Source organism: Capsicum annuum, chromosome 3 (assembly GCF_002878395.1).
Source record: "Capsicum annuum cultivar UCD-10X-F1 chromosome 3, UCD10Xv1.1, whole genome shotgun sequence".
NCBI lineage: Eukaryota > Viridiplantae > Streptophyta > Magnoliopsida > Solanales > Solanaceae > Capsicum > Capsicum annuum.
Genome location: NC_061113.1, coordinates 38,058,261 through 38,084,517, shown reverse-complemented (window position 1 = coordinate 38,084,517; position 26,257 = coordinate 38,058,261). Strand labels below are relative to the sequence as shown.

General features: G+C 33.6%; 1 protein-coding gene across 1 annotated transcript; it reads right to left on the bottom strand.

Annotated features, from left to right (window-relative positions):
* Positions 1-17,044: 17,044 nt before the first annotated feature.
* Positions 17,045-24,693, bottom strand: LOC107863916 (BTB/POZ and MATH domain-containing protein 2). Its single transcript, XM_047407942.1, has 4 exons — positions 23,940-24,693; positions 20,494-20,842; positions 18,533-18,809; positions 17,045-17,510 (listed from the first exon to the last, which is right to left on the bottom strand). Exons 1-4 carry the CDS (start codon positions 24,371-24,373, stop codon positions 17,332-17,334), a joined length of 1,239 nt encoding a protein of 412 aa, XP_047263898.1. The 5' UTR covers positions 24,374-24,693; the 3' UTR covers positions 17,045-17,331.
* Positions 24,694-26,257: the final 1,564 nt, after the last annotated feature.

Genomic DNA, 26,257 nt, shown 5'->3' with positions numbered 1-26,257 from the left:
GAAAGCTAAACGTACCTAAATTATAAACAAAAGTTACTTCTACCATATATACTTTGGACTCCTAATTTAATAAAAGATTTTAATATATATTTTAAAGTTTTGATCTCGTATATTTAGGATTCAATGTTATAAACATAATTAATAATAATTAGAGGAAAAAAAAGGAAAAAGACATTTTTGTCTAAAGCGATATCTTTTAATGAAGGGCAAAAAGTTCAATTCACTTTTCTAAGGGTCTTCACACTTATTAATAATAATTAGAGGGGAATAAAAAAGGAAAAAGATGTTTTTGTTTAAAGCGGTATCTTTTAATGAAGGGCAAAAAGTTTAATTCACTTTTCTAAGCGTCTTCACACTTTTAATATATTATAGATATAGATATAGATTATAGATATAGATTATAGATAGATTATAGATATAGATATAGATATAGATTATAGATATATTATTTGTAGAATTTTTTATATGATATTTTTAAGATCACGAGATAAATTAAGTATTTTTAGTTTAAAATTATGAGATTTTTTTTAATTTCTTAAATTTCATGTCAAATCAAGTCAGACAAATAAATTAAAGCGGGAGAGCATATTTTTTAACTATTAAATAATTTACTCACTTATGTTATGTTTTATAGGAGTATTTTGCAACGTTACTGGTATAATTCTAAAATTGTTATAAATGTATTTACATTATAGTGAATGCCTATCAAGAACTATCAATATCTACTTTGATATCTATTAGGATTTGAAGCATCCGTCTTTTACTCAGACTAGGAGTAAATTTCTCCTATAAATAGAGGGGTTTTGTTCATTGTATTGACAATCTTATGATCTCTCATCCCTCAAGAAAAGAAATAAGAATCACTCTCTCTATTCTCTCTATTCTTGTTCTTTATTCTTTCTTACTTTATAACACGTTATCAGCACGAGCTTTAGCCTACTGTCTAGATGGAGAAAATCTTTCGCTAGTAAATCAGCACGAGACTCTGTCAAACAAGGTGAGATTACAAATCTGAAGGATTTCAAGGTTAGTAATTCTTTATGTTATCTTTCTTTTGCTACTACTAATATAATTATTATTGGATTTGAGGAAAAATAAATGGTTTGGAACCATTTATATTTTAAATTTATTCCTTAAGAACAATATTATCAAAAAGGATGATAATATGCTGGGTTCAAGTCCCATCGATCCATGCCTAAGACGCCTTTATATGGATAAGATGTTGAGTTTGAATCTCAATACACCATATTGATGATATTATGATGGCTAAGGCAAAATAATGGGTATTTGATGAAAAGTCATGAAATTCGACCCATTGAATATGCTCCATTCCATTAAGTGAATATCGTAGCAATATATGATAAGTCTGAAATATGACAACTTACTTCATTCTTGAGGTGTATGTGGTAGCAGTGCATAATATGTCTGAAAGAAGACAAGTGATTGAATGCACGAATATATGCGCGGAGGGACAATATGATAATGATCATCAAAAGTGATGATATTTTCACACGCTTATATGGTTATAAGATATGCTAGAGAAAAATTCTCTACATTATATGTATACCTCGATTTGCTTCTGAAGTAGCCAAATCTTGAAAGAGGTTATAAGCTATCATAATTTGATAGACTTAAGGCACGATTATATTCCATTCCTGGGGAATGAAAAACTTATTAATGCAAATGTGCACTTGATTGTGATTGTATCACAACTCACCTCCGGAAGAGGTTGAATAATTTTGAAATCTACTTCTGAAGTAGTAAATCTGAAATTTATTCATGTAATATTAAATCTAAAATTTACTAAAGAAAAAGTACATGTCATGGTAAACTTGGAGTTTACTAGAATAAAAGTTCATAAATTGATATGAATGATTGTGACATCTCGAAATTGTGCATGTATTGAAGAACTAGAAGTTTTTTCAAGAATTATTTATGTCGTTTGTTCTCATGACAAGTTGGTTGAACCAACTAATATTGGGCTTGGATCCCTTCAAATCTGAAAATTATAAAAGGTGAATAAGGGCTCGTTCACCTATCATGTGATATATTGAAAAGATGCATCAATAAGATGATCACATGTACATTCATGGTCAACCTATGTTTGACATTCATAAAGTCACTTGTTCAATATAAATTGAGCATAATTTTCAGATTGTGTAATCAAGATATTTATCTTGATGATGATGGTTTAGCATTGAATGTCTTCGATAAATATCTAAACCATTGTTAATGAGAACAAAACTTAATGTATTGGTCTGAAATATGATATATTGCAATAGCATTTGTATGCATTAGACCAATAAATTATGATTATTTCTTTCTTTTAATTGGTTCAAGGTCGGGAACCAATTATTCCATCTAATAATTTTGATGTGCGGTATACAATTAATGAATATACCATAATGCACAACGATGGATTTCTCAAAGAAGTAGAGGATGTATGTTAGTTTTTCTAATATAAGGGGGAGATTATAAGCGCTATGAAATATGTTTGGAATTATCACCATATCCTCATCCAAAAGATAATTCAAGTCAAATGCTGAAAGCATCTCATATTAAGCGCAAGTGTTTTTATTTTGTGTTCCTAAAGGACAAAGTCTATGCATGCGTGAAGCATGGTAGACTGATCGGTTCCAAATGAAATAGTCCTTGAAAAATAAGGAGCAAATAATCATAATAAGAAGGCAATGAGTTCTTGAAGAGCCTACGATATACCACTTCATGAAACCTTATGAGAGGTTCATGTACCTGAAAATAATGAAGTGATGAGATCTCATAATCTTATGTCGCATTGTGAACCGATACAAAATGATATATCATCAATATCTTTGACACAATATTGGCGCAATATTGTGAAAGATTACGAGGATCTAAATTCTACGTTTATTTAAACATGCTGACGTAGAAACATTTATCAAGTCACATGAAAGGATGAATTTGGTAAGCGTAAAACTTATTTGATTTGCAGTCCAGACACTTGAAGATGTCACTCATGAAATGTTGAATATTGTCACTTGAGAAAACTTATGTGAAAACTTTTAAGGATTTAAACTGCTTGAAGCATATAAAAGTTTCTGGAAAACTTATTTATAATCCTTATATTGTATAAGCTTATTGCTTGAACATCACTGGAACTCTTGGAGAGTTTTCAAAGCAATAGATTATTTGCTGAAATTCGAAATATATCGAATTGGATTGGTTATGAAGTATCATATCTTAGTGCAATTGATGCACTCATGTACCTTGCAAATACTACAAGGCCTATAGCTTTTTCAGTCAATTTGTTAGCAAGGTATATTTCTGCTCCTACTATGAGACATCAAAATGGGATAAAACACATGAGCTTGTTTTATTCTAAAGATTGCAGTTCCGATCTTATTGGTCATGCTGATGTTGGGTACTTATCTGACCCGCATAAAGCTCAGTCTCAAATAGGCTATGTGTTCATATGTGGTGGTACTGCCATATCTTGTAGATATACAAAGCAGTCTATCGTAGCCACTTCATCGAATCATGCAGAGATAATAGCTATTCATGAAGCAAGCCGAGAATATGTATGGTTGAGGTCCATGATACATCTCATTCGAGAAAAATGTAATGTGAAATATGACAATCTACCCACAATTTTATACAGAGATAATTCAGCATACATAGCACATCTTAAGGGAGGATTCATAAATGGAGATAAAACGAAGCACATTTTGCCAAAGCTTTTATACATACATGAGCTACAAAAGAATGATGATATTAACGTGCAACAGATTCGTTCTACTGACAATGTGACTGATTTATTCACCAAATCTTCTCCAATTACAACTTTGAAGAAGATGTTGCACAAGATCGGGATGCAAAAGTTCAAGGATGTTCTCATTAGGGGGAGCAAATACGCGTTGTACTCTTTTTTTCTTTCAGGGTTTTGTCCCACCGGGTTTTCCTTGTAAGATTTTTAAGGAGGCAGCCTATATGCGTAGTGTTAGAGATGTGTACTCTTTTTCCTTCACTAGATTTTTTTTTCGCTGAGTTTTTTCTAGTAAGGTTTTAACGAGTCACATTATCAATCTAGACATTCAAGGGGGAGTGTTATAAATGTATTTACATTATATTGAATGTCTATCAAGATCTACTTTGATATCTATTAGGATTTGAATCATCCGTCTTTTACTCAGACTAGGAGTAAATTTCCCCTATAAATAGAGGGGGTTTGTTCATTGTATTGACAATCTTATGATCTCTCATCCCTCAAGAAAAGAAATAAGAATCACTCTTTCTATTCTCTCTACACTTCTTCTTATTCTTTATTGTTTTATAAAAAAAATAACATATAGTAACTTATGCTCCATGTAAGGAGAAAAAATATGCATTTTAAATAATTTAAATTTAAATATGATTAGCAATATATTTATAAGGAATCAATTCAGAATTATGTGCACTATTAATTAGAACTAGAAGTATAAAATTCCCCCCCAAAATACACATTTTATTTGGTCACGTCTATATTGATTAACTCTACCTGGGAAACAGCTGTCGTGATGTCATTGATGATGATTCAAAAGATACAAATAAATTTGGCATTGTACTTCACTCTTGCGAAAAAAAAATTGCTCCCTAATTGAATTGTATTTATTTTTATTAAGATTTAAATATCTAAATTTAAATGTAAATTTGAATAACAAAAATATTATTTCTAAATTTAAAATTGAATTATTAAGACTGTTTATTTTTTAACATTTAAATGTGAAAAATTTATTTATTTATATATATAATAAAATATAATTCAAATAAAAAATTAATTATAAAAAAAATATTTAATTTAATATAATAAAATCATTATTTGATTAAAAAAATACAATTATGTTTGTTAATGATATCGAAGATGATTTCTAATAGTGGTGGTGATAATGATTGATATTAGTAACTAGTAATGTTAGTGATGACAGTTGTGACAGTAGAAATGATTGATATTGTGGTAACTGTTATGATAGTGACGATTGGCAGTGATGGGTGGCGATTGTGATGTGAAGTTGGTTGATGTTAGCTATTGGAAGTATTGATTGTGATTACTGAAAAATGAATACATTATAATTCACGATGTGTTGGTGGTGATTGGAGACGCTGTTAGTTGTGTTGGTGGAGATGGTTGTTAGTAGAGATAAATTATAGCGATGATAGTGGTTGAAGTGAGGTAAATATGGCGACACCGATGACAATGATGGTGGTGGTGGCCGGCGAATTTGTGGAGATTGATGATGTGTTAGTGGTAATTGTGATAGAGAGTTGCACGGTTGTGGTTGATGATGGTGGTGGTGGTAACGATGGATATAATTAGAACAACGAAGGTGGTAGGTGTGATAGCGGCTGACAATAGTGGTTGGTAGCAACATTGATTGTTAATGGTGGTTGTGATGCTGAAAGTGATTCGTGATGGTGGATGGTGGTGGTGGTTGGTGGTTGACAATAGTGATGATGACAGAGGGGATTACTAGTGGTGGTGAATATTATCCCAACACAAAAATGCCTCTAATGACATTAATACTTGGTTCCAGATCTGAATGATTAAGACTTATTCAAACCTATTAAAAGCTAATATCATAGTAAAAAATGCACTTAATGATCTAAAGTCGGATCATTCAGATTCAGATCTCCATTAAGCGCAAATAAATGAGGTCTCAATATGTGCAGAATTCATAAAATGAATTTAAAAGATTCATTATATATAGTTTTATTCTGCATTTTTACAAGAAATTATTTTTATAATTTAAATATATAATCTTTTGATCACATAACAATAATTTTATCAATCACATCAACGCTCCTCCATCACACTTTTATTCTTACAATGGAAAATTGATATAAGATCTGGGTGAAAGCGAAACCATATAAACTTATATGTTTTTTATATAGAAAAATAATGACATTTCTCCATTTTAATTTGGCGTTGTCACACTGAACGAAGGGATGACCCGGTATGTTAGGAAGAGAAACGTTGAATATATTTGTTTTAAAACATTGTTTCAAAATTTTAGCAAATAATTGAGCAGATGGATCCTGAAATAATCATTCACTGACAAATCTAGAAATTTGACTAATTAAAGATTTGGCTAAATCTCCATAAACTTGACACGATCTTTCACTTTGGCATCTTAAGTGGACATTGTTCACTTTTCGGCACCTCAAGTGGCCATAAAGTGTGTCATTTTGACACCTTTTGCTGAATCAGAATATAGAGTGCATTACACTCGCTGTTTGGGGGTATTTTTGTAATTTTTTAGGGATATTTTCGTAATTTTTCATCTTTAAATTTTTTAAAAATTATTAAAAATCTCTATTGTCTTCTTCCTCACGTTGTCTCTCCACACAACCTTAACCTCCATTAATGGAGGTTACATTTTTTAAGAATCCAACGAACACACTAACAACAATTAACAAATATTCCTTCTCCAAGCTTAGGGGGCTTTTTTTAAAAAAAGCCATCAACATAATGACGATCGAAATCAAATTAATGTCATACAAGTAACCAAAAAGAACTAACCAATGTATATAGATGAACCAAAAAGACAAAGAAATTAAAAATCTTTGTTGTATATAGATGTATCAAAAAAATAAAGAAATCAGAAATCTGCAACTAAAGAGTAGTTGTGTGTGGCCATAATCAGACCAAAGTAACACTAGAAATCGCAAAAGCTGTAAAGATAAGCAGACAAAAACCACAGGAATTAGCTCAATTTTTTCCTTGATTTTACTCAATTTAAACTCCTTCGATGGTGAAAATTTTTGAGATAGATTTTAGAATTAACATAAAAAAAATAATGTCAAATGCAATTCAATTGTGAAAATTTCCTCCAATTGTGAAATCTCAATAAATCTTTAACAGATTTTATTTGGAATGAATTCTTAACATTTTTTTTTAAAAGAAGATGATTGTGAATTAAGAAGTAATTGAAGATAAAATTTTGGTTGTGGAGGTTTGGGATGGGTGGGCAGAGGAGGTTAAACGGATAGAAATTAGAGAAGATGACTGAATAATGGAGAAGCAGGTGGGGGTAGGGGTCGGTGGGTGGCTGAAGAAGATAGATATAGTGTGTGGGGGTGGGAGTGGGGGGAGGGAATAATTATAGTTCACTTTTTGTATAATTATTTGAATTAAAAATGCCAAGTGTCAGCATTTAATAGGTAATTTGTTTACTCTAATTAAAATTAATTGTTTTAAAATTAATTTTAAGGAAAATGACAAATGTCTGGGTTGTATTCGTCAATTTTTATGTTATTAGCGCAGGTAGCGCACACATGTAATATTTATTTGCTGCTAACTAAAAAAGTGCTAAAATGACACATTTGAAGACTGTTTTAGGTGCTAAAAATGAACACCACCCATTTGAGATGTCAAAGTGAAAATTCATATCAAGTTGAGGGAGCTGCCGATGGATTTGGCCTAAAGATTTTAATCTTCAAAAAGTAGATAATAAATGGTGCTACTATTCAATTTTTGTTTTTTAATCGACACCGCACCAACAACTTCAAAAAGAAAATGAAATAACGCATACGTATGAAATTAGAGAAAATATCTAGAACAAATTTTATTCTTGTTCCAATTATATTTTAATTTTAAAATTTGGCATGAAATTTTATGAACATATGGAATCAATGTATAAAATTTCTAAAGCAAAGAATATAATAAAAAAATTGTGGAAATTCAAATTGTATATAGGGACATGAGAATAAAGAAATATCATAATGACACATAAGGATACCCTTAACTTAATCATCTAAAAAAATATTCAATGGGCCTAATTTATTGCATTTCCCACTAAGTGGCATTTTCAATGAGTTTCACACTGATGCAGATCCATGACATGAGGAAGTAATATATTTATTTGCGTCTGCATAGATGTATATCTATTTTTCATCAGTTATGCATTGATAAATATCCAATAGCCTAATCTATTTGGTAAAATTTGACCAATAGAACTATGAAAGGGGTTTGTTTATTGTCTTTTTTGTGAATTGAATTGAACAGGGTGGATTATATTACAGTGTATTGCATTTTTAAAAAATGAGGCATTTAACATTGATGTGAACTTTTCTATAGGAAGGATACAGATAAAAAATTTCTTAAGAGTGGGGGTAAGTTGGACCCCAAAATATGAGAGCGAGAGTAAACCCTAAAGTAGAACGAATGATATATTTAATAAAATTTTGTAAGTAGAAGAGTAAATTTGACCCTTTTTCCTTTATTTATTACTAAATTCTTTATCTCAATTCTTAATTACTAAATTTTACAATAGATATTAAACTACGTATTTTGCGCGTGTGACTATTTAATACATAAATGACTAAATAAATAAATATCATTAAAGAATGTGTTTCAGTTGTAAAATTTAAAAAGAAAAAAGATTTAAAAAATTCCTCCACTTTAATTTTGTTAGCTAACTTTGTCATTTGTTATACCATCCGGGTATTTTTACCCTTTTCATTAATAAATCCACCAAATGTACCCCTACTTTTAACTTATGTCCGCTATATCTATAATCTATAATTTATATCTATAATATATTAAAAGTGTGAAAATTTTTAGAAAAGTGATTTGAACTTTTTACCCTTTATTATAATATATTAAAAGTGTGAAGACTCTTAGAAAAACGATTTGAACTTTTTGCCCTTCATTAAAACACTCTTCTTTAGACAAAACTATTTTTTCACTATTTTCTTCAATTTATTATTTAATTATTTTTATTTTATTAAACTAAACTAGAGATAAACCGATTTACTTATCGAAAAAATATGATTGATTCTCATCTAACTTGATTCGATTGCATGTCTAGATTGATTTTTAGCTCAGACAATAATTATTTTCATCAAAATTGAAGCGTTGTGATCACTACTATATTATTTTGTTGTAGTTTACAGGTCGTAGATGAATTTACAGGTGGTAGATGAATGTCAGTCGATTTTGAGAATTTTTTTAGATAAAGGTTAGGTTTAATTGTATTGTATTTATATCTCTATTTTTGAGAATATTTTTGTGTAAAGGTTAAGTTTAGTTATATTATTTTGTTATAGTTTACAGGTGGTAGATGAATGTCGATCGGCTTAACAAATTTTTTGATAAAGGTTAGGTTTAATTAAATAGATTCTCCAAAAAATATTGAATTTAATTATTATATTCATCTTTACTATTTAAATAAATATCCTATTTAGTGTAACGTTTGAACTCAATAAAGTGAGATACACGTGCGAGACGCGTACACGTAAACTAATATCTTTTAAAAGCTTCATGTGATATGTTATTTGAGTGAGTTGCACGCCACATGTCATGTTACCTCACTACCAGATCTCATTATCTAAAAATTCAATAAATTTTAAAATGATTCTTTAACTTTTTCTTTTTATTTTTTCTGTATTCAAAGCCTTTCCTTCTTATTAATAATTGTTCTGCATATTAATCCCTAACCAACTTAAAGGTACTTAAAATAAAATATATAATCTTCAAAAAAAAAAAAAAAAAAACTAAAACCCCCCCACCCCCTCCCCCTAACCGAATAAGAAGAACTCATTTGCTCTTCTTTAGTAAGTCAAGAAATAATATTTAATTATTGACCTCGCTAGTAATTTTAATTTTATTTTAATTTTTTTCTTAAATCAGTGACAATATTACAGTAAACGTTGAAGGTAATTAGTTTAAGAAAGTAAGACTTTTAAATCTTTAAGTATTAAATTAAAAATATGGTAAATGTATCAAAATTTCATTTAATCTTGTGATGTTAAACATGTCATGTGTAAAGTTGGAGTTAAAGAGTTGCTAAAAAGAAAAAATGATCATTTTTTGAACCCCTCCCCCCCTCCCATATGGCCTTGCCTTAATAATTCAGACAACTTCTCTTCTCCATTTTGCTCTTGATTTATGTTTCTATTACTTTGTTATGATCCCTAACACTTTTCTGATTTTGTAGGAAAATGATCGTGCATAACAATTAAGATATGAAGATATTGTCCAAATCATTATCTCGAAATCATCATGACTCAAACGACTTTATCTTTAAACTCTATCTTTTATTATACTCTTGACTTAGTTACAACAAATTGCTATGTTATCAATGAGTGTTGTTTGAGCTAAGAAGGTTATGATATGCAAGACCGCCTCTAAGAAATAACGCAAACCAATCCTCCCAAAGTTTGAGGATTCAATCCAGAATATCAGGACATGCATAAATCCTTTTTGGGGTTCTCGATTCAAAGAATGAGGGTCTAGTAATGCTTTTTGTCATGTTTAATGTAGTCAACTTTGTGACTTTAATGTTCTTGCATCCAAAGAAAACTCTTAGTTTTGAGAGACTGACTGTGTTGGTATTGCTTGCTCTCCTGATGCTCCTTGTTGATTATTGATTTGCAAGTTTTTTTTATCTTCCCAATCTATAACATAGAAACTCTCGAACTTTCTTGTAACTTATGACATTGCTAGTATGAAATTTTTTAGATCTTCTCAAAAATTTTACTCCAGTCTAGAATGCAAAATACTTGAGTTCTTTCTGATGTAGTGTAGCTTGAAATTTGAAAACTTCTAAAAAATTATGCCCCAATTTCAGCTTCAGCAATGTTTTGTGTTCAGCTTGGTAGTGAATGTCAAATTTTGTGAATTTTTTAGCATATAACTTAGAAAAATATCCTTTTCATGAATTTTTGAGACCCTCTAAAAAATTCTTTCCCAGTTTCTATGAAAATCTCATGGGAAATATGATTGAGTCGATGCGGCGCTACTTATTTTGTTGAGGTAGAAATTATATCAAATGTAGTTCCAACAAAAAATAGAAATATAAATTTTTTAAGGGGTTGACCAAAGCTCTGACATAAGCTGTCTACATATTTTTGGAAATTCAGGTCAAATATAGTTCATACAAAATAAAGGTCGATATTTGATATTCTTGATAATGTGACCGGAGCCTACACAGACCGCCTACATATTCCTCTAGAAAAATCAGGTCGAACATAGTTCATTACAATGAAAAGGTACAATTACAAGGAAATCAAACCATAAAGTGCAATTACAAGGAAATAAAGTGACAAAGTGTGATTACAAGAAAATAAAAACGAGAAGGTACGATTACAAGAAAAGAAAACACTAACTTCAAAATGCAAGATTGAAGGACACCAAAAATGCACCTTTGAGAAAACTTTATTCTTCTTTTCGATTAATGGTGCCAGTGAATACTTCTTGTGATTGGGTGATTGATTGTTGCTACCAATAGTTGGAGCTTCTACAAGTGTTATAACCTTGTTATCAATCAGATCCTAAATTTTATGCTTGAGACTAATACATTTCTCAATATCATGTCCAACAACTCAGTGATAAGCACATCTCTTGATTGAATCATACCAATTAGCAGAAGTGTTCACAGGCTTTGATTCTACTGGACAAAGCAGCCACGTCTCTTTCAACCCTTCATAAAGCTGAATAAGTAATTTTGTCAACAGTATGAAAATCCTAAGAGTCTTTCTTTCATGATTGACAAGAGGAGCATTATTTTATAATTTTATGGTGGAGGCTGAGCATGTTATGTTGTTTGCACATTGTAGATTGGATAATAAGCATGTCGAGCATTGGGTTGGTATCGTGGACATCGTTTGTAGTTTGATGAACTTCCTTGAGTTATCACCCCATAACTTTTTTCTTCTTTTATATTTTCAAAAGAGCCAATCTGGAAGCCCTTATGAGTGGATTAAAATTCTATCCTTCCCTGTCTTGAGGACATCCTTAATCATTTCCACAGTCTTGACAATTTCAATAAATATTTTTTCAGCCATCGTCATTATGCGGTCAAAATTGAAACATCCTAGATTCTGGACCTCAGAAAATTTTCTTGATTTTTGATTTCTGGGAAAGATACAAGTTAGGAAAATAAGTCGTACATTTGGGTACAGATGGTATGGTCCAGTCGTATGTTGACTAGTATTGATTGGTAGGATGGATTTAGTTACTGGAATGGGTACAATTTGAGTGGTACGAGTTGTATCAGAGTATACGGATTGTTTGGTTACTTTACTTAACCTTAGACGTGGTAACTTAAGTTGGATTTGAGTATTAGTGGCTTACCATGAGCCGTAAGTCAGGGTACGAGTCGTACCATGGACTCATATAGTGGTTAGTGTTCAAACCTCCTAAAATTCTATTCTGTCAAGGATACGAGTTATAGGTACTAGTCGTACACTTGGGTTTGGATATGTCGTACCTAGGACATCGTTGGGTTCAGGAGGGAGCCTAGGGTATGAGAGGTGGGTACCACTCATACAGGATGAGTACTACTCGTAAGGATTAGTCGTACCCTAGATGGGAATTAAGTGTAGTTTACGTAAGGGCAATCTGTACATTACCCCACTTACCCTAATGAGGTCCCATGACTTTGTAACACTCTGAGAGTACACCCTGGGCGCCACACTGTGCTTACAGTCCCAAGGAACCACAAGCTAACTCATGAACTGGTACCTATGTGAGCACTGAATAATAATAACAAAATAACATATACGGAATATGTAAAGATGCCATAAGGTTTAAATAATAAAGCATTTTTGAATCATGAATCTGGAAAAAAACTACCTGAAACTGATAAAATAAAGATAAACTGACTGACTATCTGAAGTGTTTGAAAGCCTCTAAACTGACTGATAAGAGTTGATGGGACAGACCCAAACTAAATACTAAACTGAAAGCATGAAAATAAATATAACCTGACCTCAAAATATGAGGACTCACCACTGCTACGGCTGATAATCTGGAAGGTCTATGCACGATCCGGGAACTGAACGTCTGGACCTATGATATGATACATCATAGCGCAAGAAAAGAGTATGCGATTAATACTTTGAATGTACTGGTATGCTAAATGAGGTAAACTGATATGCATGGTTTCGTGTGTATGACTAGTAACTGACTAAATGAATAGCATGAAGTACTGAATAGTATGCATGAAATCTGTAAATACTGAGAATGCATGACCAAGCATAAAACATTTGCTGAATATAATCTGTAAATAGAAATACTGAAATTTGATAACTGAATATCTAATATCTGTATGCTATGGTTAAGCAAACTGAAACCGAATTACTGAACTGATTACTGGACTGGCACTGTGGGAGTTATCATTTAACCGACATGCCTCAATATGAGCAAATTGGGGTCCAATCTGTGACTCTAGTTGAAAGGGTGTTAGTACTGTGCCACAGGTACTAACACTGGTTGTGTGGATCCACTAATGTATTGTCCCGAAGGACTAAGAGTGCCAAGCCTAAACTGACGGGTGGCCCCTGGGAGGTAGTCAAGCCTGAACTAACGGGTGACTCCTCAAATCCTATGCTGGCTACGTAGTTCTGGAGTACAGGGACTGCTACTAACGACTCTGACTATCTGACAGGGAAACCGTCATTCCTGCACTCGCTCGGTGCTAAATCCTACACCTAACTGAACTGACTCGAAATACTGAATTATCCTAAGTTTAACTAATTATAATGACTAACTGATCTGATAATGCTCATAATATATTCTTACACTATTTTAAGATACTGAGACTAAGTAAACACCTAAGTTTTCGGGTATTCATAATCCCCAGGACTCGATAGCAATAATAGTAAAATAATGTTAAACTTGGAGGACTATTTTAATACCAATATCAATTTCGTGTAAACATGATAAAGAATCAAAATTCATGGAGGTTCATGGTTAAAATCACACTAAAAAATCATGGTAACTTGTAAAGATCACAATTTTGAATTTAGAATTGGATACTTGGACTACATTGGTGAAAGGAACCCATGGATGAACACTTAACATATCTGGGTTGATGAATTCGTGAGCGTTCTTGGGTTTTTCTTGAGAATTGAGCTTAAATCTTAAAGGCTAAGGTTTCTTATTGAGAGAATATTAGTTTCTTGGAGATAAATTATGACTAATGGGGCACATAATGCCCCTTTAGGATTTTAATTTCGTGTTTTGAATGAGTTTAGGGCCTTGAGAAAAGACCAAACATTCCCTATAATTTAAATCGCGAAACTGGAATTTCGATTGTGACACCCGGTGTGACACGGTGCAATCACTTTGGGCCACTGGAAAAGGGACCATCTCGAATTTACCCAGCGGCGCAACGCAATGAAATCACGTTGAGCCACTGGAAAAGGATAATTTTGACTGGTACCTTGACGCGACGCGGCGCCAACGCGGTGCCCCACTGAAAATGAATGTAACCCTTGGAGCGATGCGGCATTATCGCATTGCTCCACTAAAAAAGGACGAACGTGGTTTTCGTCAGCATCGTGACACAGCCTTATCGTGTTGAACTACTATTTTCCACTAAAAGTGCTATAACTTCTCACGCGAGTATCGAATTTAGGCCAAATCAGTATCATTGGAAATCTAATTCAATTTCCTATAACTTGGTCGGTCTTGATCTAGAAAATTCTCATTAGAATGAAAGATAATCTTGTTTGAAGTTGACCAAAGAAATATTTTTCTAAAAAATTCAATCGGTAAGGGATATTTTGATTCGTCTAATAGCTGGAAGTTATTTGAGGCCTTAATATACATCAAAATCACTCATAAAATTACCAAGGGACTATAAGATACTTTCCATGAGTTTGGAACATGACTCTAGCATTGGTTTAGATTTTTGGGGTATTATAGACTTATATTGCACTTGGGAGGTTATTTTCCCTATTATTCTATTCTTAAACACTTAGAAAACACTCTTAAATCCTATATAGATTTCTTAGTCAAATGAAGCTATGGTTTCATCTTAAGGAGTAAATTGGGGCTTGTCTTGGTGATTTCTCTCCATCATCATCTTGGTTTAAGGCATGTTTTCTTCCTTCATTGTTAATTCAAACTAAAGGCATGAATTTTATACAATGCTTTCATGATTCGAATGTTGTATGATTTTAGGTTTTCAAATATGATTAGGGGATTTTGTCTATAAGTGCTTGGTTATAATTTTTTACATGTTTTAATTATACTTTTATATGCATTAATGGTGGTTTTGGATAATTAGTTGCATAGAAATGGTTATTTGATAATTGGCTTTGGATTTGAAAATACTATGCTCCCAATATGTTTGATAAAATACCTATATGTTACATCCTGAATTTTGGCCTTAGAAATTTTTCTTGAAATCCGTTATCTGGACCCAATACGACTCCAGGGTACGAGCCGTATGCTGAGGTACGAGTGGTATGGACCTGTCATAAGATGACCAGTGTTAGTTGATGGGATGGTTTTGATCACTGGAATGATCACGACTTAGAAGTGCAAGTCTTAAAGATTGATACAAGTCGTATCGGTGACTCATATGGTGGGCAGTGTTTGATCCTCCTGGTAATTCATTTTGCTAGGGATACGGATCGTATGCTGAGGTTACGACTTGACTGGATAAGTCGTGTGCTGGACAGTATTTGATTTAAAAGGTTAAGGCCTGGGTACGACTGGTTGAAACTAATCGTAAGGAAAGGTACGACTCGTAAAAGGGTCAGTCGTATTCCTGTGATGGGTTTTTAGGGGATTTAAGTAGGGGTATTTTGGACATTTCCCTACTTATCATAATTATAACCCACGACTTATAATACACTTAGGAGGTTATTTACCCTATTATTCTATTCATTATCACTTAGAAAATTATTTCAAAACACATCATAATTCTCTCAAGAGCTTTTGGGGCAAGGGAGCTAGGGTTTCAACTTAGGGCTTGCTTTGGGGCATGCTTTGGTGATTTTCTTCCATCATCTTTCTCGGTTTAAGGCATGTGTTTCTTCCCTACTTACTATTTCTAAAAAGGCATGAATTTTATGGATGAAACTATGGTTTCAATGTTGCGTGGTTTATGGTTTTCAACTATTAACTAGGTGTTTTGTTTATAATGGCTTGGTTATGGTTTCCTGTGGTTTAATTATACTTTCATATGCATCAAAGATGGTTTTGGGCAATTGATTTGCATGGTAATGGTTTAATGGTCTTTGGAATTGGTTTTGGTCATATTATGCCCCCAAGGTGTTTGATAAAATGTTTATAAAGATATGTTCATTGCATTGACTTCTTTAAATGAAACTCTTAATTGTTTTCAGCTTATATATGAAACTTGAAATGATTTACAAAGGTCAAAGGCTAATTGGTTATGCTTGTGGAGAACATGGGTAGTCTCCCAAGAGGTTAATATGGTAAACTAAAAGGCCACTTGAGAGCAGTGGCGGAGCCAGAATTTTCATTGAGGAGGTTCAGAAGTAAACATATAATGATATGAACTAGTCGAAGGGAGCTAAACATCTACTATATATATATAAAAAAAAAAAAAAAATTGACCGTGTAAAAATAATATAAAAATAGTATAATTTTTCATCGAAGGGGGTTCGGATGAACCCCTGATTACAAGGTGGATCCGCCACTGCTTGAGAGTCCCCTTAACCTAAATGATTTGACTATGAATAGATCTTGCAAGTATGGTTAGTATGACGATACCACTAATAATTGGCCTTGGTAATAAATGATAATTGGAATGTTTGGACATGGTTTGAATTTGGGCATTAATGGCGGGATGTGCAACTAAGCCGTGGAAGGTGAAGATTCCGGAGGACCGAAACTAGAAACTCATATTTACCAATATGATGGGTCTTTGATAACCACGTGTGAATGTCGCATTTTATATTGGAGGTATGTACTAGTCTTTTCATGAGATATTTCCTTATCGTGCGGCTACACACTGAGACTCTTTCAGCAAGGGGAGCTGAACCCATAGGGCCTATGGGTGTTGTTAAACAGCAAGGCTACACAGCCTAGGTAAAGGTTTTTAATTGTACAAGCCTAGGTAGGACACAAGTTGTTTCCTAGACCATACACCAATATGTTCCAACATTTTAATTCCTTTCGAGAACTAACAGTTGGGAGGAAAACTACGAGGTGCCCAGTTCAAAATTCAGCAACAGAAAAAACTCATGCAAACCTAATACACAAACCTACTTCTTCAGTGTGGAATCAGTTTTAATCACAACCCTTCAGCATTACGTCTAATACTAAACATCGAAAAACAATACCCCAAATAATACAAATAAATTACATGTTCAACTGACAAAACAAGGGCCAAAATAACGAATACATAAGGGAGTAAAGAGAAAACCTTATGGACAAAGAGCTAGAAGCTATACACAAATACACATTACTAAGAACAAGATAATACATATGATTACAACATCAATGACATCGACCGACAGCAAATTTACATGTATGTCAAAACTAGAGCCTGCAACATGAAGTATGTTTTTACTATCCTATTAAGGATCACACCAGGTTGGCAGTTGAAACTTCAACTATAATCTTTGTTTCACGCGTCGACCCTGGACATCACCACCATCAAGGACAAACTCATTCCCTAGCTTGTTGGCAATGCCAGAATGTTCATTTACCCTAGCAACATACTCCAACAGTTCTGTGAGGACATGAGGACAACTTTCTCTCAGATAGTCAAAACCATCAGTTTGCATTACAGCTGCATAAAAAAAGATTCTATGATCAATACCAACTAATAACATAGCTCTGAAACTTGTATGAGCAAAACGAAAATTCACTTTTGTCTGTGCAATGCTTCAATTCAACCATATGTGGAAACATTTATCTAAAGTAGGCAGCAAGAAATTCCACCATATATGATTACATTGTGAACTGACTTCCAAAAGAGCTTTTGGCAGCAAAATCACATCAAAGAGGCCATCAATACATTCAAAACAAGTGACAGGCAATGAGAAACATCTGTCATCTAAATAGCAGTAGTAGACAGCTGCAGAAAATGGAGGGGAGAGGGCTGCTGATGGACCTGAAAAGGAGGTACCTGTAAGTATTGCTTTGGGACCTATTTGGTTGAGCATCAGGTTAATTCCATCACCCCCCACATTGACAAATGACAACACCAAATTGTAGAGTAGCAAGTCCTCTCACTTTTTTTCCTTTTTGTGCCTAAATCTGAACCCTTTAGAAATAAGGACTCTAGCTTACTAATATAGACTGCAATGGCAGCCAGACATACCAGGTTAACTTAGGACAATACGTTCAGCAGTCCATAAAAAGAATTATCAAAAATGCAATTAGAACTTCCAAAATTTAACTTTAGAGAGATTAAACACGCATGAAGGACGTTTATTGCAGAAAAAGTTTAAAAGATCATCTGTATGCTGACAAAAAATAAATGTAAACTTGCCACAAAAACTAAATTACTTGAACCAGATAATTGAACTGAAAATCCCAACTTTGATGTAACAGTTTAACAAAAATTGAATAGAAAGAATAAAGAGCACCTCTTAGATTTTCTGGCAAGGCAACAAATTTGAGACAGACAGATTTCAGCTGGAAACAACGTTTATTGCAGAAAAAGTTTAAAAGATCATCTGTATGCTGACAAAAAATAAATGTAAACTTGCCACAAAAACTAAATTACTTGAACCAGATAATTGAACTGAAAATCCCAACTTTGATGTAACAGTTTAACAAAAATTGAATAGAAAGAATAAAGAGCACCTCTTAGATTTTCTGGCAAGGCAACAAATTTGAGACAGACAGATTTCAGCTGGAAACAATGGTGCTGTTCAGCCAGGGCTAAAGTGGTTGCAACAGTATTAATAGCAACTTCCCGGCACAGGTTAGCCTCGCAGAGCAACCTGAGCCTATCTAACCCATAACGGTCAGCTGCCGCAAGCAGATGTTGAGACATCAAGGTTGATGCCCATTCAGAATTCAACCCTGTGAGCTCTTCCATATCCAACAGCATATCCCAGTAAATGAAATGAAGAAGAGCCTGTCATCAACATACACGAGAATTAAGCAACTACCGCAAAATTAAATCACAATGTTAAATGAAAAGAATGCCACATCAAAATTGCAAATAAAAAATGTTCAACGCAAAAATGAACTCTGTGGTATGGCTTCGCTATCAGCATCCTTTGCTTGTGGATATCATAACAAAATTAAACAGCTTCAACGAGTACGCCAGACATGCAATGTTCTTTTTTATGACTAGGGAACCCACAGCCGCAGATATGCAATGTTGCCAAAGGCAAAAAAGCATAGAAAGGAATTCTTGAGCTTTAAACATCAAGTGCAATCAAGTACGGGTTCAAAAGAAATGAAAAAGATGAAGAAAAAAAAAATGTAATGCAAGAAAAAGTAACTATAAACTTGAACAGCAATTGTTATGTAAAAAGGAATTAGAGGAAACTACACCTAAAATATGTGAATAAAAATTATAAATCAAGTTCAAAACCCATTTTAATTTTCTAATCAAACGTAAAGATAAAATTGTTTGTTTCTATATTCTCCTACTCCTAATCATACAAATACATCCATAACAATTCACTGACATTTGAAGTGTCACTCCGCTAAGTACATTTATTGTTTGGTAACACCCAAGCCAATATACAGTAAACAAGCAACGATGCGCACCTTTAGCACCTTGGTGCCTACACTGGAACAGCACCATAATGGGGGCAAAACACTTAGCTTGTGTTGTAATGAATCTCAAGACTTAAAAGTGACTCAAGTGAGCCTTTTAGAACATTGATTGTGCCTAAAAGTAGGGATCAGATCAATATAATTAAGTTTACGACCACTAGAATGGTTGGGACAAAAGTAATGCAAGTTAAATAAGTTATTTGGCTGTGACCTAAATGAATACTTACTACGGACCAGTCAACATGAAGTTGCACTTCTCAAACAAATTCACAAATGCACTGTTTATACAAATTCACAAACATACACCCCACTAGCATCAACTGCTCGTTAGGAGTATTATCATCAATGGGAGTTTCTTCCATCTTTTGGGGATTAGAAAGTAAAAGGCAGAAATTTTGAAGCAAAAGCACCAGGATTTAAAATTTCCCGCAAGTTTGGAAGAGTTGATAAGTGGTTATATCATATACCGTAGTTTACAGTATATGAAGTTTTTAAAATCATGACGATAGGAAGAACAAACTAACAAGAGAAAATCATATAAGAGAACATAAAGAACTTTCTGCGTCTTCCAAAGCAGCTACATGCTTGACAACTTTTTCCAAGTTGCAACTGTTCAAATGAATATATCACGCATCCATATAGAACAAATCCTTGTCCATTTTATAACCTTCGTAAACAATTTATAATGGATTGAAACATTGTGATTGAATTCCCAGAACTCCATTGGAAAAATAAGAAACCTAGTTAAGAGTGACAGAAAATATTTATCAAGACAAAAGAGACAGAAAATAACAAATAAATGGCGCAGGGAGCAAGTAGCATTGAAAAAAATTGCCTGATCTCAGTGTGATAGAAGAAGCAATGAAGAAAAGACGGATGAGGAGCTTCGCAGTGGTACAACTTTGCAGATACATTAAGCTCGGTAGGTGGTATCTTGCATACTTACAGATTGCATTAGCGATAGATACACTACAAGCAGTCAAATCTAGATAAGGACAGAAAAGGGGTGGGGAGTAGTACAAGGCTTTGACCTTAAAAACTGGGGCTTCCATGTCTTCTACTTTTATATGCTCTGTATTTTGATCCTTCATTGGACCAAAAAGTTGTGCTCTGAACACAGGTGACCTTGCAGCAAGTACTAATTTATGAGCAGTAAATATCTCTCCATTAACATCGAAGTTTACATCAGTATCCTTCCCGCTTTCAAGGAGCTGTCCAAAATGCAGTCCAAGATCTGATGGAGATACAGGGATGGAGTAGGTCTTAGGTCCTTCGGTGTGAGACCTCACTACACCAACACAGCAATGAACTTGCAGGCAATCATCCTTCAGGTAGTCTGATGATTCTAGAGCGATTCTTTTAAAGAATCGCTTATATCCCCTGCAGAATCCAAATTTTGGTCATGTAGATTATTACACTCTGCTTTGAATAAAAGAAATGTTTTAAACATGGCTAGAGAAGTTAAGATGTGAATTAAAAACTTTTACATCAAATCTTGATAGTGATTTCTGGTATGAAGACTGAAGCGCTAAATTCTTGCTAAGAACTTCAATCTACAAGAAACCACCATCAAGCTTCAACAGACATCAAAAGCTCATTTGAAACACAAACAGTACACTGTTTCTCAAGTTGAGTAAATGAAAATAGAGGTTACAAGAGACTGCATATGCAAGTAAAAGTTATGGAGACAATCACTAATGAGTCGTGCAAGGATAGTGCTGCCTGCAGTTTTTCTTCTAGTAAAAGTTCAGCAAATCTATACTCAATTCACACAGACAAGGTTACAACACTCAGTGTCACAAAATCACAAGCGTATCACAACACAAGCCCATATATTTGAAGGAGACATAGTACATGAGCACAAAGGAAAAAATAAGCATTTTGGTCCTTTCATTACTATGATAATATTTGTCTCTATTATACAACTGTATACTTAAAAACCTCAATTTTTTGTCACATATTATCAAATGGAAATAAAAAGGTAACAAACTTTTTATTTCACATTAATTTTACAATAAAAATGAAAAGGAAGGAAATTGTATAGTCAATGAAGAAAGAATATGATAGTGTAACACATGGATTGTGTAGAAAAGCGTTGTCAACAACAACAAACCCAGTGTATTCCCACATAGTGGGGTCTGGGGGGTAAGATGTACGCAGTCCATACCACTACTTCAGGAAAAGTAGAAAGGTTATTTCCGATAAGACCCCCGGCTCAAGACAAGGAATAATAAACAGATACTTAATAGAGCATGCAACAGGATGTCAAGACAAAAATACGCCACCCACAAGGAATAATAAACAAAGAAAAGTAAACACATTCGTAATAAAGCATACAACAAAGTGTCCTAGCAAGAATAATACATCTACCAAGTAAAACCATCCAAAGCAAGCTTCTCACACCTACGAACCGCGGCATCCGTGCCCCTCCTCATCACATGCCCGAATCATCTCAATCGGACTTCCCGCATCTTGTCCTCCACCGAAGCCAGTTCAACCTTTTTCCCGAATAGTCTCATTTCGAACTCTATCACCCCTATTAAGCCCACACATCCAACGCAACATCCGAATTTTCCGCCACCTTCAATTTTTAAATGTGAGAGTTCTTGACTGGCCAACATTCCGCTCCATACAACACGGACAGTCGGACTGCCACCCTGTAGAATTTGCCTTTAAGCTTGGGCGGCACCTTCCTATCACACAACACCCCCGAGGCGAGCTTCCACTTCATCCATCCCGCTCCAATACGATGGGAGACATCCTCGTCAATCTCACCATTCCCCTGAATAATGGATCCCAGATATTTGAAACTATCCCTCTTACACAACGTCTGGGAATCCAACCTTACTACCACCTCGTCTTCCTGCCTCACGTCATTAAACTTGCATTCCAAATATTCTGTCTTGCTCCTGCTCAACCTGAACCCTTTAGACTCAAGGGTCCGTCTCCACACTTCTAATTTATCATTCACACACCCCGCGTCTCAGCAATCAAAACTACATCACCTGCAAAAAGCATACACCAAGGCACCTCTCCTTGAATACGCGGCGTCAACACATTCATCACCAAAGCAAACAAAAACAGGCTAAGAGTGGAACCCTGATGCAACCCTCTCAAAATAGGGAAATACTCTGAGTCTCCTCCCGCCGTCCTCACCTGAGTCTTAGCTCCATTATACATGTCCTTGATTGCTCTAATATACGCCACCGGTACCCCACTCACCTCCAAGCATCTCCAAAACACCTCCCTAGGGACTTTGTCGTACGCCTTCTCCAAGTCGATAAACACCATGTGCAGATCTCTTTTCCTTTCCCTATACTGTTCCACCAGTCTCCGCACCAGGTGAATTGCCTCCGTCGTCGAGCGCCCGGGCATAAATCCAAATTGATTTTCCGAGATAGACATTATCCTCCTCAACCTCAACTCGACCACTCTCTCCCAAATCTTCATAGTGTGGCTCAATAACTTAATGCCTTTATAGTTATTGCAACTCTGAATGTCACCCTTATTCTTATAAAGAGGGATCATAGTACTCCATCTCCAAGCCTCGGACATTTTCGCCGACTTGAAAATGCCTTTAAATAATTCAGTCAACCACCTTAAGCCAGCCTCTCCAGAGAACTTCCAAAAATCCACAAGGATCTCATCAGGCCCCGTCGCCCTACCCCTACGCATTGTCAAACCCAAAAAAACTAAGAAATGTGACAAGGTTTGTTGGGATTTAAGCAGAAAGCACAATCAACCGGTGCTTCTTTAGCAAAAAAAGACGCAAATGGAAAAATTTGAAAGAACATGTGTAATGAGAAAAAAAAAACTATGTGAAAAAAAGGAACTGACAACATTGTGTGAAGTAAGAATGTGTAAACCAAGTTCCACAATGATGTTATAATCGTGATTCAACGGGAAAAAAATGATAAGTTTCTAATTCACATCGAGTGACTAATTCTCCTATTCTAATATTTTAATTTCCGGTACCTAATCACTAATTGATCAATAAATATCATATCCATAAAATTTTCAATTCATTAACAATAAATATTTAAGTTCACTAGCTACATCTTTTAGTTGAGGGTCTATCGAAAATAACCTCTCTACCTCACAAAGACAGGGATAAGGTTTGCATACGTCCTACCCTTGTGGGATTACACTGGGTATGTTGTTGTTGTTGAGCCAAAGTTACCAACAGCAAATTTTAGCATGTCTACTGCAGTGAAATGCCACCTAAGCACAGAAAGTTGCTAGGCCTAGAAAGTTGACGCCTTTATATATTATTGGAGGACACCACATTTCTATTCAATCTTTTCTTCTTACAAGACTAGTATAGATGAGCGATTACAGCTTACTTTCTTTAATCAGATTAATCGAGTCTCAATCGGAAAGGAACGAATGTGGGGTCGGGGAAAATCACAACAAGCACTGCATGGTACATGAAATTCAAGTACATTATAGCAAGAACACATGATAAAACGAAACTCACCACATACTCCCGCGATATTTAAGTGTATACGGTCCACTCTCCAAAGCTCTTCCAAAATGGCTATGCACTTTATGCCTACCTTTACCACTCTGATCAATCAAGGTCAGCTCAAAAAGCGCCCTCACATCCGTTCCTTCACTCGCTAAGGCAATAAACAAGGACACATACGTAGCATTATCTTCATTACTCTTCCCATCAGGATAAAAATAAACCGCCCACGAATACCCACCTACCATAAATGTATCGGAAGCAATGTACTTGCCAATACCAATGCCTTTAGACAATGAATACCCAGTGATGTTAAAATCATGCGACCCGTTCACCGTCTCGGTTACAGATGTTGATGTGGTTATGGTAGATGATGGTGAAAGCGACGACGATGAGGAGGAGGGTTTGGCAATTGCCTCATTTTCAACCCTTCCCATATCCAACATACGTGAGAATAATACCAAAGTTAATTTGGAAAGGAAATGTGGATCAGATCTAGGGTTTAGGAAGCGGAATTTGAAGGGGATTAGGGTTTATTGGTGGAATTGATGGTGGAATTTGAGGTGGAGAGGGAAAATTAAGGGTTTCTGGAATGTTCTAGGGTTTCGGAAGAATTTATAGGGGGAACAGTTGTGACAGAAAATGATGATGATAAGGTAGCGTAAGCGTAAGCTGGTAGAAATGATTGAGTTGGGCTCGCTGCACTCGAAGAAATGGGGAAATGTAACGGTTGGGTCCTGCTAAAAGGAGCAGACAAAATCGACCCGTTTGACAATATATATTTATTTTATTTTAAAAATTAGCACAGATATCCGCGTGATCTACCAAATTTTTTTTAAAAAAATATTTATTAAAATTTTTAGCTTATTCATTTTTTGAAATAGTAAAAAATTAAACAATTTACAATTATTTTAGATGATTTGACATGAAAATAATAATATTAATATTTTCCAAAAGTTATATTTCATTGATTGATTTTTAAAAATATAAATAATTATTAATTTTGTTGGACGTTTATCTTTATATTAATCAATTAAAATATGTATTTACAATCTTTCCCTTTCATTTCAAACTACAATTTTTTTTTCTATCAATTAAACCTCAACAGTTAACTACACTCTTCTTAAAAGGTTTAATTTGAATTCCAATTCAAACACTAAAAGAATTTAATTGTATCAATTACAAAATTTTAAATTTTAAATTTCACCTCTCAATTCAAAAAGTAAGCACATGTGATTTATTATTTTATTTTAAATTTTTAAGTTTGTTCTATTATTCATAATTTTTCATTATTTAATTTTATTATTAATATTTTTTTAGTATTTTATTTATACTTGTTGCTAAAATCTCTCAAATTCCTCAAATATCCACCACCACCACAAAATGACACACACCCCAAAATGAAACACCCACCCCCCTCCTCCACCTCTACCCACCAACACTCCCCTCCCAATTTTTTTATTATATAAAAGAGTGAAGAATGAGACAATCAAGGATATATTTGTCATTTCAAAAAAAATATTTATCCTGCTTAATTATGCCAAGGGCAATATTATAATTTTGATCAATATTAATGTCATTTATCAATTAGCTATCCTATAATTTGAAGATTTCCCTCAAATTTTTTAAAAAAATACTAAACACCTCAAAAATATTCTTCTCTTTTAGTTGGCATGCAATGTCATTAAAATCACATTTTTTAAAATAATAAATTATTTAATTCATCAAATTCATTTAACCAAAATTCTAAAAAAAATTCTAAAAAAATACATTAATTTAATTTTCATGCTTGGAAATTCTTTGTCATACATCTTTACCATGTTATTTTACATGAAAATTAAAATCTCTAGATAACTTATTTAATTTAGTTATATTATTTTTTTTAGAAAACAACTAATTTTTTTAGACAATTATACATAAAAACCTGAACGATTATTTAGAAATATAACTCTAAAAAAAATATAAATACCTGAGAATGAGAATTTCTTCTTAATAAATTAATGTACTTTTTAAAGAAAAATAAGATTATAATTTTGGTTAAATGAGTTTGCTAAGTTAATATGTTTATTATTTTTTAAGAAAATAATGGTTTACTCATATGACATAATAATTAGAAGAGAAAAAGACTTTTGAGGTATTTAGTAATTTTTTGAGAAAAATATTGATAACTGAGTGATATTATTGTCTTAGCAAAAATAAAAAGTGACTTTTATAGCGATTCCAAAAACATGAATAACAATTCAAGAAAATATTTTTAAAAAAATTTAAGTAATGATAAAAGATTTCTAAATATGAAAATTTCTTCTTAATAAATTAATATATTTTTCTAA